General features: G+C 36.3%; 1 protein-coding gene across 1 annotated transcript in view; it reads right to left on the bottom strand.

The window, feature by feature from the left end:
* Window positions 1–433: 433 nt before the first annotated feature.
* LOC135704851 (uncharacterized) overlaps window positions 434–15,935 on the bottom strand; it is a 40,824-nt gene continuing 25,322 nt past the window's right edge. Inside the window, exon 3 of the mRNA XM_065226361.1 lies at window positions 434–647. Coding sequence (XP_065082433.1) covers window positions 434–647 — 214 coding nt within the window. The remainder of the gene's footprint in view (window positions 648–15,935) is intronic.

Here is a 15,935-nt window from a genome sequence, read left to right as displayed (position 1 = left end):
TTTTACTGAATTTCTTTAAGATCTAATTTTTTTTTTTTATTCAAAAATTGCATTTTCCTAACTTCAGACGCCATTGAGGTGGCTATTGGATATTATAATCGCAGTCATACGACTTGTGAGAAAGGCCATGATTCAATTCAAACTTTGCTCAACCGTTGCTAGAGGACAATGATAGCAATTTATGTACCCATGGTCTGGTCCACTTAAAATCCGGATATTTTATTTATTCAGCGCCTCTAGTTGTCGGATTTGAAATATTTTGAAAGCGATTTGTTTTGAAAGTACACAGTGGTGAAACTTTCGTCTCGATACGTGCAGTATCAAAAAGGTTGTACTAAATTCGATATATCGCCAAAAGGTTGAAAATTGCCGTTTCTACCGTGGGAGATGTTCTTAAGCGGATCTGTGGTCGCAAGAGTGTGGCCCTGAAGGCTCAAAGCAAACGTCGTGCTGGAACTTTTGATCGGCAGTTGAACTGGAAGGTGTTGTGGTCGATCAAGAGAAACCCAGGACTCTCGAATCGGGATTGTCGTGACCGGACCGAGGTTTCCAGCCTCGGCCACGGCCACACGAAGTAATTGTGCAGTTCCCACTGCTGGGGCTGCTGTTCTTGCGGCTGCTGCTGCAGTTCCTTCTCCTTCAAAATTCTTTACAAGAATACCGTCAACGAGTAGTAAAATTACGTTTATTTCTGTTAATTATGATATTAATTAAAATTAATTAATAGAATTTTTTTTTTTTTCCTTTGGTTTGTTTTTTCCGTCGATCTTGTTTTCCGTGCTGAGCACCAATGCTACCGACGTGCCAGAAAGGCAGCTCCCACACCTGGACCCTACCTATCGACCCATCAACTCATGAACCGGGGACCAACGGCTTTACTTCCCATCCGAAGGAAGGCGTGATCAGAGATGTTATGCCTCAGAACATCCCGGCGGCGCCGACTGGTATTGAACCCAGGCCTGCTGGGGTGAGAGGTAATCACGCTTACCACTACACCACCGGCGCCGTTTTAAAAGAAATTGTTTGTAACAGGTGATATATTTCTAAATATTGTTTTCAACACATCAAGCGTATTAAAGCAAGTTAAAGCAGTAAAGTCCGAAAAAAAAGGCGAAGAACTTTAAACGAAATCTAAAAGCACGCAGGATGTGTCTTCCTCTGAAAAGTAAACGAACACACACTGTTAATTATGTAATTTCATTATTTTTATTGCCACACACTTTACACAATTAAGAGATGAACTAGCTTTTGACTAAAAATCTCTAAACTAAAGATTAAAGAAAAATTTAAAAAATCACAAATCTCCTTCCGTACTGACCACAAAGCACAGTTGAGTCTTAACAAATAAATAACACAAAATTATTATTGATTGCAGCTCTCTTCATTCTTCAAACGTCTACATAATCTACATTTTCTACATTTTCTACACGTAGGTGATGGATATCATAATAATTCATCATGCATTCTCAAATGAAATGCTTTTAGGACTAAACCTCAGTGATTGAATTTTTCGCCACAAATCATTCAACAGCTGCAGAACGTTCATAGTTAGTTTAACTAAATTTGCAGGCTTCAGTTACATCAGTTTCCAATCCACAGATTTGGCACGCAGCCTAGTATGGTTGACACATGTAAGCGATAAATGTAATGGAAAATAATAAATTGAAAAACTCAATTAGCAATCCCTTTCAGCACGCCAAAACGCAATAAGCCAAAAAGCAACGCTTGTTAGTATATTTCATGGCGTGCCCCAAAATCAAAGTAATAAGGCAAACATGATAAATTTACCATCAGGATATATTCATCAATGATTGTATAAATCAATAAGTGCTGAGGTAGAATAAATATGGCTACCCATGACATGAGAAACCTTGTTGGACTACCATGCAGTGTGCGTGCTACGTGATCAGAATAGACAACCGCAGAATAATCCGAGTGAAATCATAAGAATCTTTGAGTTATGCTGACGTGGTCACACCCTCACCAACTTTCTACGGAAGCTCATAACTTTTGATGCGTGTGTACGTGAGCTGAGAAAAATCAGCCCGCATAACCGAGTTAATCGTCTCGGCTATTCGTCAGCTGTTTGACGTTTCCAGATCTACTAACTACAGATGATATATAGGTCAATTTGTTCACTTATTGAGTTTTCGAAACTAATAAAAACAATAGCTCCCATGGCTCAGTTAAAATGTTTGTTATCGTTTTTCGATGATTTTTATCTCGTTTCGGGTAGGAGCTATATACACCTTCCCCACATGTCAAATAGGTGAAATCGTTGCTATAATCGCCTATTTCTCAGGAATCAAAGCTCACCCCCGTTAATAAACAACACCAACTGGAAGAAAATATATGCTCCTACCCTACCTGGTAGTGGTGTTTGCTTTTTAAGGTTATTTTTTTTTTTATTCGCAAGAAATTGGCGACTGAAGTCCTTGTTATCAAAAACAGTACTACCCTTTTACAATGTTGATGCTGATAGATGTCCCTATCATTTCCCTTGTGTATGAATCTACCTTTAAAACGTTTGCAAACACCCGACGAAATGTCTGTCTGGGTAGGTTAACTTTTTTTTCAGTTTATTATTCATGAGTTTGCTGAAACATCCGCAGAGGGAGCTGTCGGTTCGTCGGTTAAAAGGTGGCAAAAATGGTACACACAAAATGAAGCGATGGAAAGATTGTTTTGTTTGGGGAGAAAAACCTCCTCATCAGTATCTTCGCTATGGAAATTATGAGAACAACTGATTATTTTGAAAGTTTCATTTGTTTTTTTTTTATCTAAAAAGGGGTGCGGGAAGGGTTACAACATAAAATATGTAAACGCGAACCAGCCGCAGACTGAAATCCCCCTAAATAAGGATAAATCAATTAAAATATGAATGCTCAAAATGGCCTTAGGGTTAAACATTAGGGTGTTTCATTTTGAAAAAAGTGATGAATTTTTGATAGGCCACCCTCCAGTTCGATTCATAGCCCCAAAATATGAACCTGTGCAAAAAATGGTAAAGATTGATGAAGGTTTAGAGGTCGCGCCAATGATTTGGATTTTGTATGGAGATTTTGGTGAATTAGTATGGGAAATTATTGATTTTCGTTTACATTGCTCTAACTTTGGTTGTAGTTGTCCAAACGTTGAAAAAAAAAATATGTGGTTGTCATGACAATGATCAACAAGCCTGTTGTTGTTGCGATGAAATTGGCGTTGTTGCCTTGTACATATTCATCTGTCAATTTACCCTATTTTGCCATTTTTTCACATTTTTATAATTCTTGATACGCTGCAAAACTGAGCGTAGCAACTGTAGGCTTTTTGTTTATTGCCATAGCAATAACATACTAAATTTTTTCGACATTTGGACAAGTAGAAGCAAAGTTATAGCGATATAAGCGATTTTTTAAATTCTTCCATAGTAATTCCCATACAAATTTCAAATCATTGGCGCGACCTCTAAACCTTCATCAATCTTTACCAATTTTTGCACAGGTTCATATTTTGGGGCTTTGAATCGAACTGGAGGGTGGCCCATCAGAAATTCATCACTTTTTTCAGAATGAAGCACCCTATTAAACATGTGTCGATTATCTTCAATCGTTCGCTAGTTAGTGGTGTTTTCCCCACAATGCACAGTGGCCCAGAGCGGAAAAATACATGGAAATTGGGTTTTCCGCAAAATCTACTGTTTGTAGCGTTTTGATGTCTTCGAAAGAGTTGTTGGTAATAAAAAAGCGCATCTTTTCATTGGATCATTCAATAGGGTGATTCAGTTTTAGGGTGACTTCAACAATCTAACTGTTCAGGGAAATTTTTGAGAACTTTTTTACTTCTTCAAAGTTGTAGAAAATGCAAAACCAAGCAACTTTGTCGAAGACGTCAAATTTTTATCTCATCATCTACGCATTCTATGAACTGAAACAACTAGAAGGTTAGGGTGATTCATGAAAATAACAGTTTTTTGACCATAACCATTTTTGGTTTGTATTTAGAGAAAACTATTTTCAGAACACTTTTAGAACTTTAAAAAATACATATTTTGATCACCTAATTATGCCGTTTGGACTACTGAATCAAAAGATATAGTCATTTTAAGGTTAGAAACAAGTATTTTTCAAACTAATATAACTTTAAAACGCGATTGCAAATTGCAAATCTATTGAAAGTAATGGAAAGAAAAAATTTGGTTCTGTATTTGCTGAAAAAATGGCAGAGGTATCATTTTTTTAACTCGAGATATTTGAATTAGAAAATTGTCATTTTTTAAGGAAAAAAAGCCATACCGGGTTTTTGAACAGCAGATCAAGTCGGTAAAATTTTCCAATGACCGTTAAACGTGATAAATCAATAAATTTGACAAATTTTATTTTTCATAGCTAAATGGGGTAAGCTCTCGTCCGCAGTCTTCTAGAGTATGCTGTTGTTGTGTGGGCACCCTTTCACGCTATTCAAGCTAACTGAATCGAAGCCATTCAGCGAAACTTCGTAAGATACGCTTTACGTGTTCTGCCCTGGAACGATTCGGTAAATTTGCCGCCTTACGAAGAACGGTGCAGGCTGAGTGACCTGGACACGTTGGCAGCAAGGAGGAAACTACTTCAGCGACTCTTCGTGTTTGGATTGCTTAACGGTGGTGTGGATTGCAACTCTCTTGTGAGCCAAATCTACATCAATGCTCCTCAAAGAGTTCTACGTAGTTACACGCTTCTGTGGCAACCTACCCATCGGACCAACTATGGATTCAACGAACCGTGGACTTTGTGCAGTCGTGTGTTTAATGAAACGTTTGATGTATATGATTTTAACATTAGTAAGTCTACTTACAAACATAGAATTCGACACCTAGCCTAGAAAATATCTTTACAACATTATGTTGAAGATTTAATTAATTAAATAAATATGATTGAAAACGACATCCTCACCCCACATGGGAATTCAAGACTCTCTTCAATTTTGAATCCAAGTTATTTGAAAACTGTAATTGATATAGATTCCAATATGTTTCCGCAATATAAAAATTGAGCATTTACTAAGTTGAAAAAAAAAAACCCGAACTACTTTTTATGGCAATGTTCAGAAAACCTATGATTTATTTCATTACTTTTCATAGACGTTGGTTCATAAATTACTAGTGGGGTTTTCATTTTGAGTTTTACAATAACAGTTCAGCTCCGTCATTGCTGGAATTGAGAGCGTCGATAGTATTAGAATTAGAAAATCCCCCAAATAATCCATCTGTGATGCATACCTTTTTGTAAGGAAGGCACCATTTTGTCCAAATGTCCGATAGGGATAAACTTCAATACAGTACTGCTCCGTTTTTGGCAATATACCTCTCGTATAAATTATTGTAGGGACCTCATAGCCTACACACTTAAATTTTTTTACAGAAATCTGTAAAATTTTACCGAAATTTCAACAGCTGAACGTTCGGTAAACAGTTTCACAGATTTCCTGTACTTTTTCACAAATATCTGTGATTTTTTCAAGGATATCTGTAAAAAATTACGGGAAAACTGTAGAACTGTTTACCGAACGTTCAGCTGTTGAGATTTCGGTAAAATTTTACAGAAATCTGTGAAATAATCTTAGTGTGTAGTCAGTAAAGGCACGGTATTACCAAACCGGAGGCGGCGGGTTCAATTCCCGGTCCGGTCGAGGGAATCTTTCGGGTTGAAAATTTTCTCGACTTCCCTGGGTGTCATTGTGCTTGTCTCACAATATACAAATTCAGGCATTGGTATTGGCATCGAAAGCTATCATTTAATAACTGTGGAAGTGCATTTAGAACACTAAGTTGAGAGCACGCAATAAGCTAAAATGCGCTAAGCAAAAAGCTTGAAATGTAAATAAGAAGAAGAAGAAGAAGAAGAAGATAAATTATTGTTTTTCCCGTAGCATGTTCCGATGAATAAGGGTTATAAGTGTATAACCGACCTGAAACGTCTCAAACACATCATGCGGCAAATCTAACCACATGAGAATTCGAAAACAAGTTCAATGATAGTCATAGTGAGTGGCCAGCCCTAGCAGCACACTTGTCACTGTACAGTCACAAACAAGTTGCAGCAACTTATTTCGATGGAAGTGTGCTACAGGAACATATAGGCCACATCCGGACTTGTTTCGAGTATCGACGGAGAAGTGGGTAGTTTCTGATTTAGAAAAAAATCTATCATGCGACACCTCAAATCACATAATTAAAAATTCAAAGATTGCCATATCCCGTGCTCATGAATACATTAGCCACATCTGGACATGTTGCGAGTACCCATGGGGAAGTGACTACACACTTGGAAATAACTAATTTTACACGTGACGGAATCCATCTATGACACAAAGGATCAGACGTAAACAAATATTTCTTGTAAAATTAAGTGCTCCGAGACTGAAAAGCTATCGGGTGCTGAATTATTCATTTAATCATAAAATTTCATATTAGTCACAGGAGACGAACGAGCCAACGGCATCAAGTGAAAACTATGACCGCGTTACACGCTTGGCATACACAGTTTTGGCGACGGACTACTCATTTGCTAATAACTTTGCAGTCTTTTGACGAAACATAGTTATTTTTGAAGCAGCAGATAGCATAGAGTTTAAGCTTGATATAGATACGTAAAAAAGTAGCTTTTAATTCTAGTATTAAACTGTATTTCTCGATTACTTTTTAGAAGGGACGTATTAGCTTTTGTAAACAATGCATTTGATCGTCAATTTGACGTAACTGATAGCTCGTCCACGCACACTGTTAACATGCGTGGGTGAGCTACTAGTAACGTCAAATCGACGATCAAATGCATTGTTTACACAAGCTGATACGTCCCTTCGAAAAACTATTCGAGATTTGTTTTTGCGCTGTAAAAATGAAGTGAGAAAAGCTCACTGTACATCTCAAACTTCAAGTGTAAATTTTTTTTTCCTTGTTTTATTTTCCGTCGATCTTGTTTTCCGTGCTGAGCACCAATGCTACCGACGCCAAGGAGGCAGCTTCCACACCTGGACCCTATCATCGACGATCAACTCATGAACCGGGGACCAACGGCTTTACTTCCCTTTCGAAGGAAGGCTTGATCAGAGATGTTATGCCTCAGAACATCCCGGCGGCGCCGACTGCGCCGACTGGTATTGAACCCAGGCCTGCTGGGGAGAGAGGTAATCACGCTTATCACTATACCACCGGCGCCGCTAAGTGTAAAAATTCATTGCTGTTGATTCAAATGTAAACATTCACCTAATCTTTACATATGTGTGTGTCTACAATCCATTTCCCACTGGCCGGCAGTGCTTTTATGGAACAAAATTGTTTGCACCTATTTGTATATATAGATGCAAACAGTTTTAGCTCTGGCGATGGAAGATGATAGCTCTAATGTACATCCAACGACCCATTTCAATCTGAGGTCGCCTTCATATACAATAAGCCTCGCATGATATATCAATTGGACTCATTCACACTTCCAGAATAATAATTAAAAAAACATATTTTTTAAATTCTGGCGCGTATTTAGTATAAGCAATGTTTTGTATAAATATGATCTCAGCAACTTTCTCTGTTTCTTCACTCTTCTGTCCAATTGTGGTGTCTATTTGTGAGCTCGTTCTCTGCATCACTGCTAGTTCCTGAAAGCCTCCCATGTCATTTCTGATGTGATCCACGATATATTGACGTCCACATTTTTAGTGTGATGATCTTGAGTTCCTAGTTGCGTCTTATAAAACCGTAACACGAGCATCATTCCATTTTCGTATCGCATGTGCTTTATTTTGCGGCTCTCCTTATGCTTTTACTTTATCGACTCCATGGTACCGGAAAAGATATAGATATATACACGGGAAAAATTCCGATCTCCGAAATTAGAAAAATGACTCATGATTTCATGAACACAGCCTATTTTCATGTTATGAAAATACACCATGAATAAAATTCATGATATCATGAGCAACTTTTGCGTAACACAGCAAACAATGAGCTAAATTCATGGGTTTAACTTTTAACCAAAAAATGCAAAAAGAATAAAATAAAGCATCAGACTGGATTCGAACCAAGAACCTTGAGATCATTAAACCCATCCTTTGACCACTAGACTATCAGTACTTGTGTAAGTTGGAAGACAAAAGGCGTATAAGACATACCTATGTAGTGCGGTTTATGAACACGGTTTGCCAAGTCCGTGTAACGCTTGTAGCGGTCTTGATTCCACTGCATTATGAAATCATGAATTTCCATGACGAAATCATGAATTATTGTTACGGTTTGATGGAATGGCAAGTTTTTTCATTTCATGATTTTTTATTCATGAAAATGGAATCGGATTTGTTTCCGTGTACACTATTAGCAATGATGTGATATAACCACTACGGTATGGCCGTTCAGAATGGTTCAACGGATGTGAAATGAGTGAACATTTAAATTTAACACGATTTAAAGTATTTCAATGCAACATTACATTTGTTCACTGACAATTAACACATTTTTCAATATGTTATCTTAAGTTATTTCTGGAAGAATTTACTTGTGTTTTATACCATTAGTATCAATGTTCCGTTATATCGTATCTTCAAGTGATCTTCGAAAGCGCCACATTTCGTTCAGGCTCTTTGGAACTACATGTGATGAAATATGAAACGTACCTTTTAAAGTGAATTGCACATAACAATGTTCATCACTTACTCACACATGAAATCTGCCTCGATCAACCTGGCAGAACGCGCCCTAACCCTCACTGAAACAAAGGGCAGGGAGATTTACCAAATCTTTACATACCTATAGTAAACTATGATCCTAATCTATCAATTACTTTTAAAGAAAAACAAATTTCAAAAACTGAGTGAAAAGCTATTAAAAATGATCAGTTGGTGTGTATAACTGTGCATACCAAGCATGCCGCGTGAGATTAAGCCAAAACGTTCAACGTTTGTATAATTTCATCAAAGAAGTTTGAAAGCATGCATCCCTCAAAGAAAAGAAGTTGTAAAAAAAACAGTTCTTCTTACATTTACGAACAGTAGCGACGTCTAGCTTTTTACTCGGAAAATATGTATATTGTTTGTTTGTTTAAGACAAACCAACTCGTATAATTTATGCTTCAACTTTTGAATAAAGTTGCCAGAACTTATTTCCGAATATCGATATTATCATTACAACAAATCGGCAATACCGATAAGCGAAATATTCAGTACTGTTGGGTAATACTTTCCACTTCTACTTCTAATTAGACAATGCAAAATGGTCCAGAATGCAGATTTAGGTGGAAGGATATGTTTGGAGCCTGAAATTGAAACTTTAGACTAAAAGTCTCTTGTACCAAGTTGTTCTTTATACGTAGGTGCTCATTTTTATGACAATGAATTCTTTTAAAATTTAACTTTTTTGTTTGAAGTAATTAATGTATACATTCTTGGACAAAGTTATAGCTGTGCTAACTTCAAGATATTAACATTTGAAAAGGGCATATTTTTAGTAGAACGATGAAAAATGATCGGCGAAAGATATCGACAAGCTCTGTGCAGCAAAAAATTGCGACTTTAAAAGATCTAAGAGTTATTTGAAGACACCTTTGCTGAGAAGTTTGATATAAAAAATGATAAAAAACAGTTTTTTTAGACACACCCTAACCAAATTAAGGAAAATTGCTCTAAATCGGTCAATTCAAGAGGTATAAAAAAGTTCTCTTCTACAAAGTTCCTTAAAATTAGCACAACTATTACTTTGGCCACTCATGTATACAATAATTCCGTCAAACAAAAAAGTAACATTTTTTATTTCAATGATAAGAAGAACCACACTTTCATTGTTATAAAAAAGAGGGCCTAAATATAAGGAACAACTTTGTAGAAAACTGTTTTTGTCTAAAATTTCAAATTCAGGCTGAAAACTTATCTTCCACCTAAATATGCATTCTGGACCACTGTGCAGTGGTGGATAAACTAGTTTTGCGATATGCAGATATTCGAAGGATTGACAATTTCTCTTCAAACATTACTTTTTGCGGGGAAGAAAAAGTCTGTGCCTAGCGGCAAGAAAGGATGCTTGACCACGATTACTAGGTACAATTGTTTTTGCGTTTCATTCTTTCAGTTGTTCACAAAATCTGTAATGGTTTCTTTTTAAATATTTAAAATGTTGGCTGATTGATTGAAATTTGGCGTTTGTGATTGAGTAAAATGTGGTGTGGCGATAGATCGAGACCGGAACGATTAGATACTGTTATACAGTGAAAATTGTTATACACTCAGGTCTTTTTTTACACGGGGGATATGTACCGTGTAAAAAAAAAAACCTACGAGATTTTGATTTTTCACATGCTTAAATGTTTTTAAACAATCGGATTTTGATGCCATTTGTAATTATAGCATGCTATGGTCCATATAGACATATTTTGAAAATTTCTGTATTTACACCAAAAATTGTGATTTTTGTTTAAGTATGCTATTCGATTACCTATAGCTTGAAACGGATAATGTGATTGGAATCAAGTCGATAGGTTGTATCGTTGTCGAGAAATCGTTAAAAACGTACCGTGTAAATCGCGAAAAACCGTGTAAAAAAAAACCGCGTAAAAAAACCGTGTAAAAAAGACTTCAGTGTACAGTGGCTTATATCATAACACAAGTGACAGCTGACCCAAAATACTTATCAAAGTCAAAGTTGTAGGCGAGGTTCCAGGTAAAGGCAAAGTTGCATTAGAGACAAAATTGCCTTGATGAAGAACAAATAAAGATTTACCAATGAATCAGACCACAATTCAAAAGGTCTTGCATACCTGAACTAGTTACCCGAACAGTCAACTTAAAGCAAGCCGTTAGAAGTTAAATGAAAAACTAGCACCATGTGGTGGAAGAATTGAACAACCTTACCAATGAAAAACTACCTTTTAGTTTAGCTGCCCAGTAAGCAGTTTGGAGTGAAATTTTACACTAGTGCTGCCTGATGAGATAATATTAAACTGTATTGGTTATCATCCAATCGTTATTATTCATCTGAACAACTATGTCAAAATATAAAGTATGCCAAAATAACATCTCAAATTTGGAAAAGTCGATATGGGATGACATTGATCAACCCCTATAATAACTATTCAGTGCATTTATAGCAAATGTGCATAATAAATTCAGCTTCCCTGATTCCGAATTAGGTGCTAAAATCCTTATGCGAAGTGAATTTTCAGCAGAAATGCCATAACAGATTTCTCAAAATACACAGTTTCACCAAAATGTAAGCAATTACTTTAAAAAAAAACGATTTTTTACGTAAAAACACGATTTTTAAACATTTTACCGATTGAGTATTATTCGGAGTAATTGATAATGTTGTCGAAAATAGCACTTTCAAGCTATTGAAAACTATGTATCAATGCAGCCATATGAACGCTTGTTTGAATGCTCATATTGTATACTTTTGAACATCAAAATATGTCAAAGTAGCTGTATAATGCCAAAATGGCCTTGAAATTGATTATCCCAGCATAATTTTAAAATCAGATCAATTCCTGCGACCTATTTGAGGACAACCCACGACCTACTGGTGGATCACAACACATATATTGAGAAATGCTGCTGTAGACAATTAAACATAATCGTGTCTTTTAAATACGTGTTTTAGACTAGTGCCATAAATTAGTCGTGTGTATACGTACAAACATAAAGTTCAATGGATTAATTCTAAAATGATGTCCTATGAACTGATCTTAAAAAAAAAACAATCCTTAAGCTAATATTAAGTTCCGTAGGCTCTTTGCGCTATCATAGCCAGTTGTTTGACTTAGACACATTCATTCACAAGTCATGAGTTCATATACTTAGCCAAAATAAACGCAGAAAACATAACTCAATTCGTTGATTTTCATTCAACATTCAACGTAAGTAAGGTGTCCATTTTAAAAACAAAAATACAATCCTATTAATATCTGGCTTTACATGGTGGAAACACATTTCGGCAATAAAGTATAAAACAAAAGCAATCCAAAGATTTCCCCTTTCTCCTGAATAATCTTTTCAACAGACCCAAACCAACAGACACGCTGCAGCTAGAAAAAGGGATACGGATATACCCTTAGGGAATAGTATTGAAAGGTAATAGCCTCGCTAATGCGGACAGGAAAAGGACATGCACAATTTGAAATTGAACAGCATAATTAAATTTCACGCAAAAACCTTTTGTTAAATTGAAATAGGTCAAAGGCAAAATATCCTAATTAGACGATTTAATCCCAACTGGTATATGTATTTCATGCATAACGGTGTCCTTTAAATGAAAGCATCTATCTTGAACCACTGGTTTTAACGCAATTATTAAAAATTCGTTTAATTTATGCAAAGGCTTTGAAAAGCTAACAAACGAGATGACAGGTATTCTGAAGCATTATGCGTTTTCAATCGTTTTGCTTATTAATTATTTTTTGGGTGGGGACATTGACATTTCATGAAACTTTGGCAATACTTTTTTTATTGCAGCGTGTGTCTGTGTGTTATAATCAAACCACCGTTTACACTTCCAGTCATGATTATGCCCAAAATTCAAAATGAGTTTTATAACTATCATTGTTTAAAAAGCATTTCACTGTTTGATTTTGATACGGTTGCCATATGGAAATAAGTAATTCGACAATGTTATTAAAAGTCACCTCATTACGAAAACCAAACAAAACAGAGTTGAATCGAATCATGTTGTTTGTGATTGATTATCGTGCATAATTATTATACTTCGGGTAACACGCGCATACAGTTCCTAACATAAATACAGTCGTGCACCAAAATCCAGACCCGTAAGTCACAACGGATTAATGTAAGCTGTCAGGTTTAATCTCACCATTACTAACATCATGGGCAAACAAGAAAATTGCATGGATATTTCAACATTTTTGCAAAAAAATATTGACTTCAGAAGGGAAAACAGAAAAATATTTCGTAGTTCAGTTCATTAAAAATAAAATCTTCAACGTATGTACATCAAATTTATAATTTTTTTTAATTTAATTTTTTTTTTTTTTTTTTTTGTATGAATCAGAAATGTTGCAGAAATCATCCATGCTGGTATTCTATTCCAGATGCTTTTAAAGATAATTAAACATTAAAAAAAACACCGACTTCGTTCATGCTTTTACCGAAATCTCAACTGCTGAGCGCTCGGTAATCGTTTCGGTAACGAAAATAATAACCTAAGAAATTGACAGCAAATCGGAGGTCGATTTGTAAAATTGTAATATTCTTTTGTATAAAGAGAGAGAGAAAGATTAGTAATTTCCATTTAATTCCACTACCTTATTTACTTATCCTTGACAGATACGCGTGTTTCGTCTACAATGTGCAGACTTCTTCAGTATCTTGTACTGATACTCGACTGAGTATTTAAAAGATCGCATCACTTTCCAAATTGAATCCAGATCTAATTCATCCTTCCCACTATTAGCACCGGTTGTCAAATTTACAATCCTTTACCTCCCCCGATGTACGTACGGACATGGCCGGCACCGATTGACCTTGAAAATATTGATTCACCGGATTTTGCACACTGATAATGGATTGCTAATCCCAAGCCCAATTCATACGGTACGGTACATTCATTGTGCAAATTTCGCTGGATCTACTACATCACGGAGTAGTAACTACGAAATGTATAGTCTCCATACATAACTATAGAAACCCTAACCTAAACGTACCGCAACAATGGTAGCGTTTACCCTACAGAGAAATCTTTTCTATCAGTTAGGATGGAATTGTAGCTCATGAAACGAATTAACACAAAAAAAATCAATTTGCCACTTTCGAATCAAATGAACAAATAAACGTCAAAAGTGTATCCTCAATATCTACGTTCCATTTTTTTGTAAAATCCATTAAACAAAAACATAGATATAGCGTAGGCTGTGCTTCGTAGGACAACCCAAACTCTGAAGAAACTTCCGATGACAAACAAGATGTGGATAAACTAAACCACCAACTATCTCGCTCCACATTCAGATAATGGTCCACACGCTATCCTCCAGGATTTTGAGGTTCACCTTTTTCGGTTGCGTGGTGGTGCGATAGCGATAAATATGATAAGCCTCTCGTATGCCGCCCACAACATGGAACGTGCCAAGCTACTAACTTTTTATGACTAGACTCACCACGAAGCTACTCTCGTCATCGCAACATACCACTATCCTGTGCTCCTCTATTTCTCACATTGCACCCTTGTCCAGGTTGAGTACATAGCGAAGAATTTCCACTAGCTCATAAAATTGGACAATTTTCAACCGAATGGGATGACGTTAGTGTGTTCATAATGTTCTCAACTGGTGCGTGATGAGGATGTGACTTTTGGCGTCTGTTGATAATAAATCACTCAAATTTTGGTTTATTTGGTTTTTTGCGTCTACTTCCCATGAGATTTCGTTCGATTTATCTAGTGCTTGCTGCGCAAACATTTTTTTACCTCAGGCATCGGGGACAAATATAAGGTGAATGCTATCCTCGATCGCAATTTATCAAATACTTGCCTAATCAACATCTTATGTTAGCATTCCAAACATCGTAGTTTACGCTCACTAAACCGGAATAAATAAACTAATAATTAAACAAATATGAGAATTAATCATAGAAACTATCCTGTTGACTTCGTCGTGATCGCCCATTTCCGTTCTATCAAGGAGAAATCATCAATAATATCAATGATGTCACCGTGCACAAATCAATAATTCGTTTGTTTCGATGAGTTAGCTCGTAAGCTATAAAAGAAAGCTTCCCGGAAAAAAAACAATACAATTACCATAAAATAAAATACAATTACATCCAAATCTATTGCCGGGTGGCGGATTGTGATAAGATTTGTCCTGCACTTTGGCTCAAAACCAGTCTTGTAAGCGGTCACGGTAGTCGACACATTTTCTGTGATGATTGACTGCCTTTGCCTCCGACACTTGCAAAACAAGCTATCATAGTACAGTACCAAACTAAAATGTCGTATGACAGGCTCTGTCATACGAGACCGTCGCCGAAGACCGTCACGAATGTATGTATTTTAGTTTTTCTCATAATAAGAGCTGCTGATGGTGTGCTTGTGTGAATTCTGAAAATAGCAAGCAATGATGTCCTAGTAATAATATTTCTGATCAGAAATGGTTTGATTTACACCAAATTGAGGAATTACAACGAAATCACACATGTCATATGACAGCTATTTTGACAATTTTCTTTTAGCTCGAATGTTATTCTACCGCTCGTGTTGTGTGAGAGAGACGACGGTAGAGCATGAGTGTTCGAATACAAACAGACTGTCGCGCACGACAACGGAGCGAGTGTAGTAAAAAACGTCAACTGTTTCAACCCCTGCTCAAAACGACAATTTAGAAGGAAAACAATTCATATTTTGCTGTAGGAGGCTTCGTAGAAGTTGATGGAAATTAAATGGCACATCTTTTGTTGCAAATGTTGACTAGGATGGACACCATTCTAATTGAGATACGAAATCAAACCTTTTCGGCAAAGTTGTAAAAACACATGATTTTAAGTAATTTAGCTTAAAACTCAATTTGATTCACATCTAGTGCAGGTTTTTAATAAGGCAGCAAATAGTTTTTGGATAAGTAAAAATTGGTTGTAAATGGAGACTAAAACCAAAAATGATCCAATGGACTTATTTTACAATTATAAGCCTGGCAAGGTAAATAAGGCCCAGAAAAACCTACGCATCATTGGTTTGGTGACCAAAAACTAAAAAAAATCAGCTCGGAAAAACCTACGGACACTGCAAAGACTTGCTACTACCTCAATATCTGGCGCAATGAGAAGGACACGGGTGTATGGCACTAAACTCTCTACTTTATCTACTTCCGTTGCATCAATTTATCCTATTAAAACTTCAACGGACACTTCCATGAAGGTGATCTAAGTACTATAAAAATGTTTGATGTTGATTCTCTTGTAATAAAAAATTAAGACTGGATGGAGAAAAAATA

This window comes from Ochlerotatus camptorhynchus, unplaced genomic scaffold, assembly GCF_037179485.1.
Source record: "Ochlerotatus camptorhynchus isolate MF236.1 unplaced genomic scaffold, CSIRO-AGI_Acam_v1.1 ptg000249l, whole genome shotgun sequence".
Lineage (NCBI taxonomy): Eukaryota > Metazoa > Arthropoda > Insecta > Diptera > Culicidae > Ochlerotatus > Ochlerotatus camptorhynchus.
This window is presented reverse-complemented; position numbering and strand designations above follow the sequence as displayed.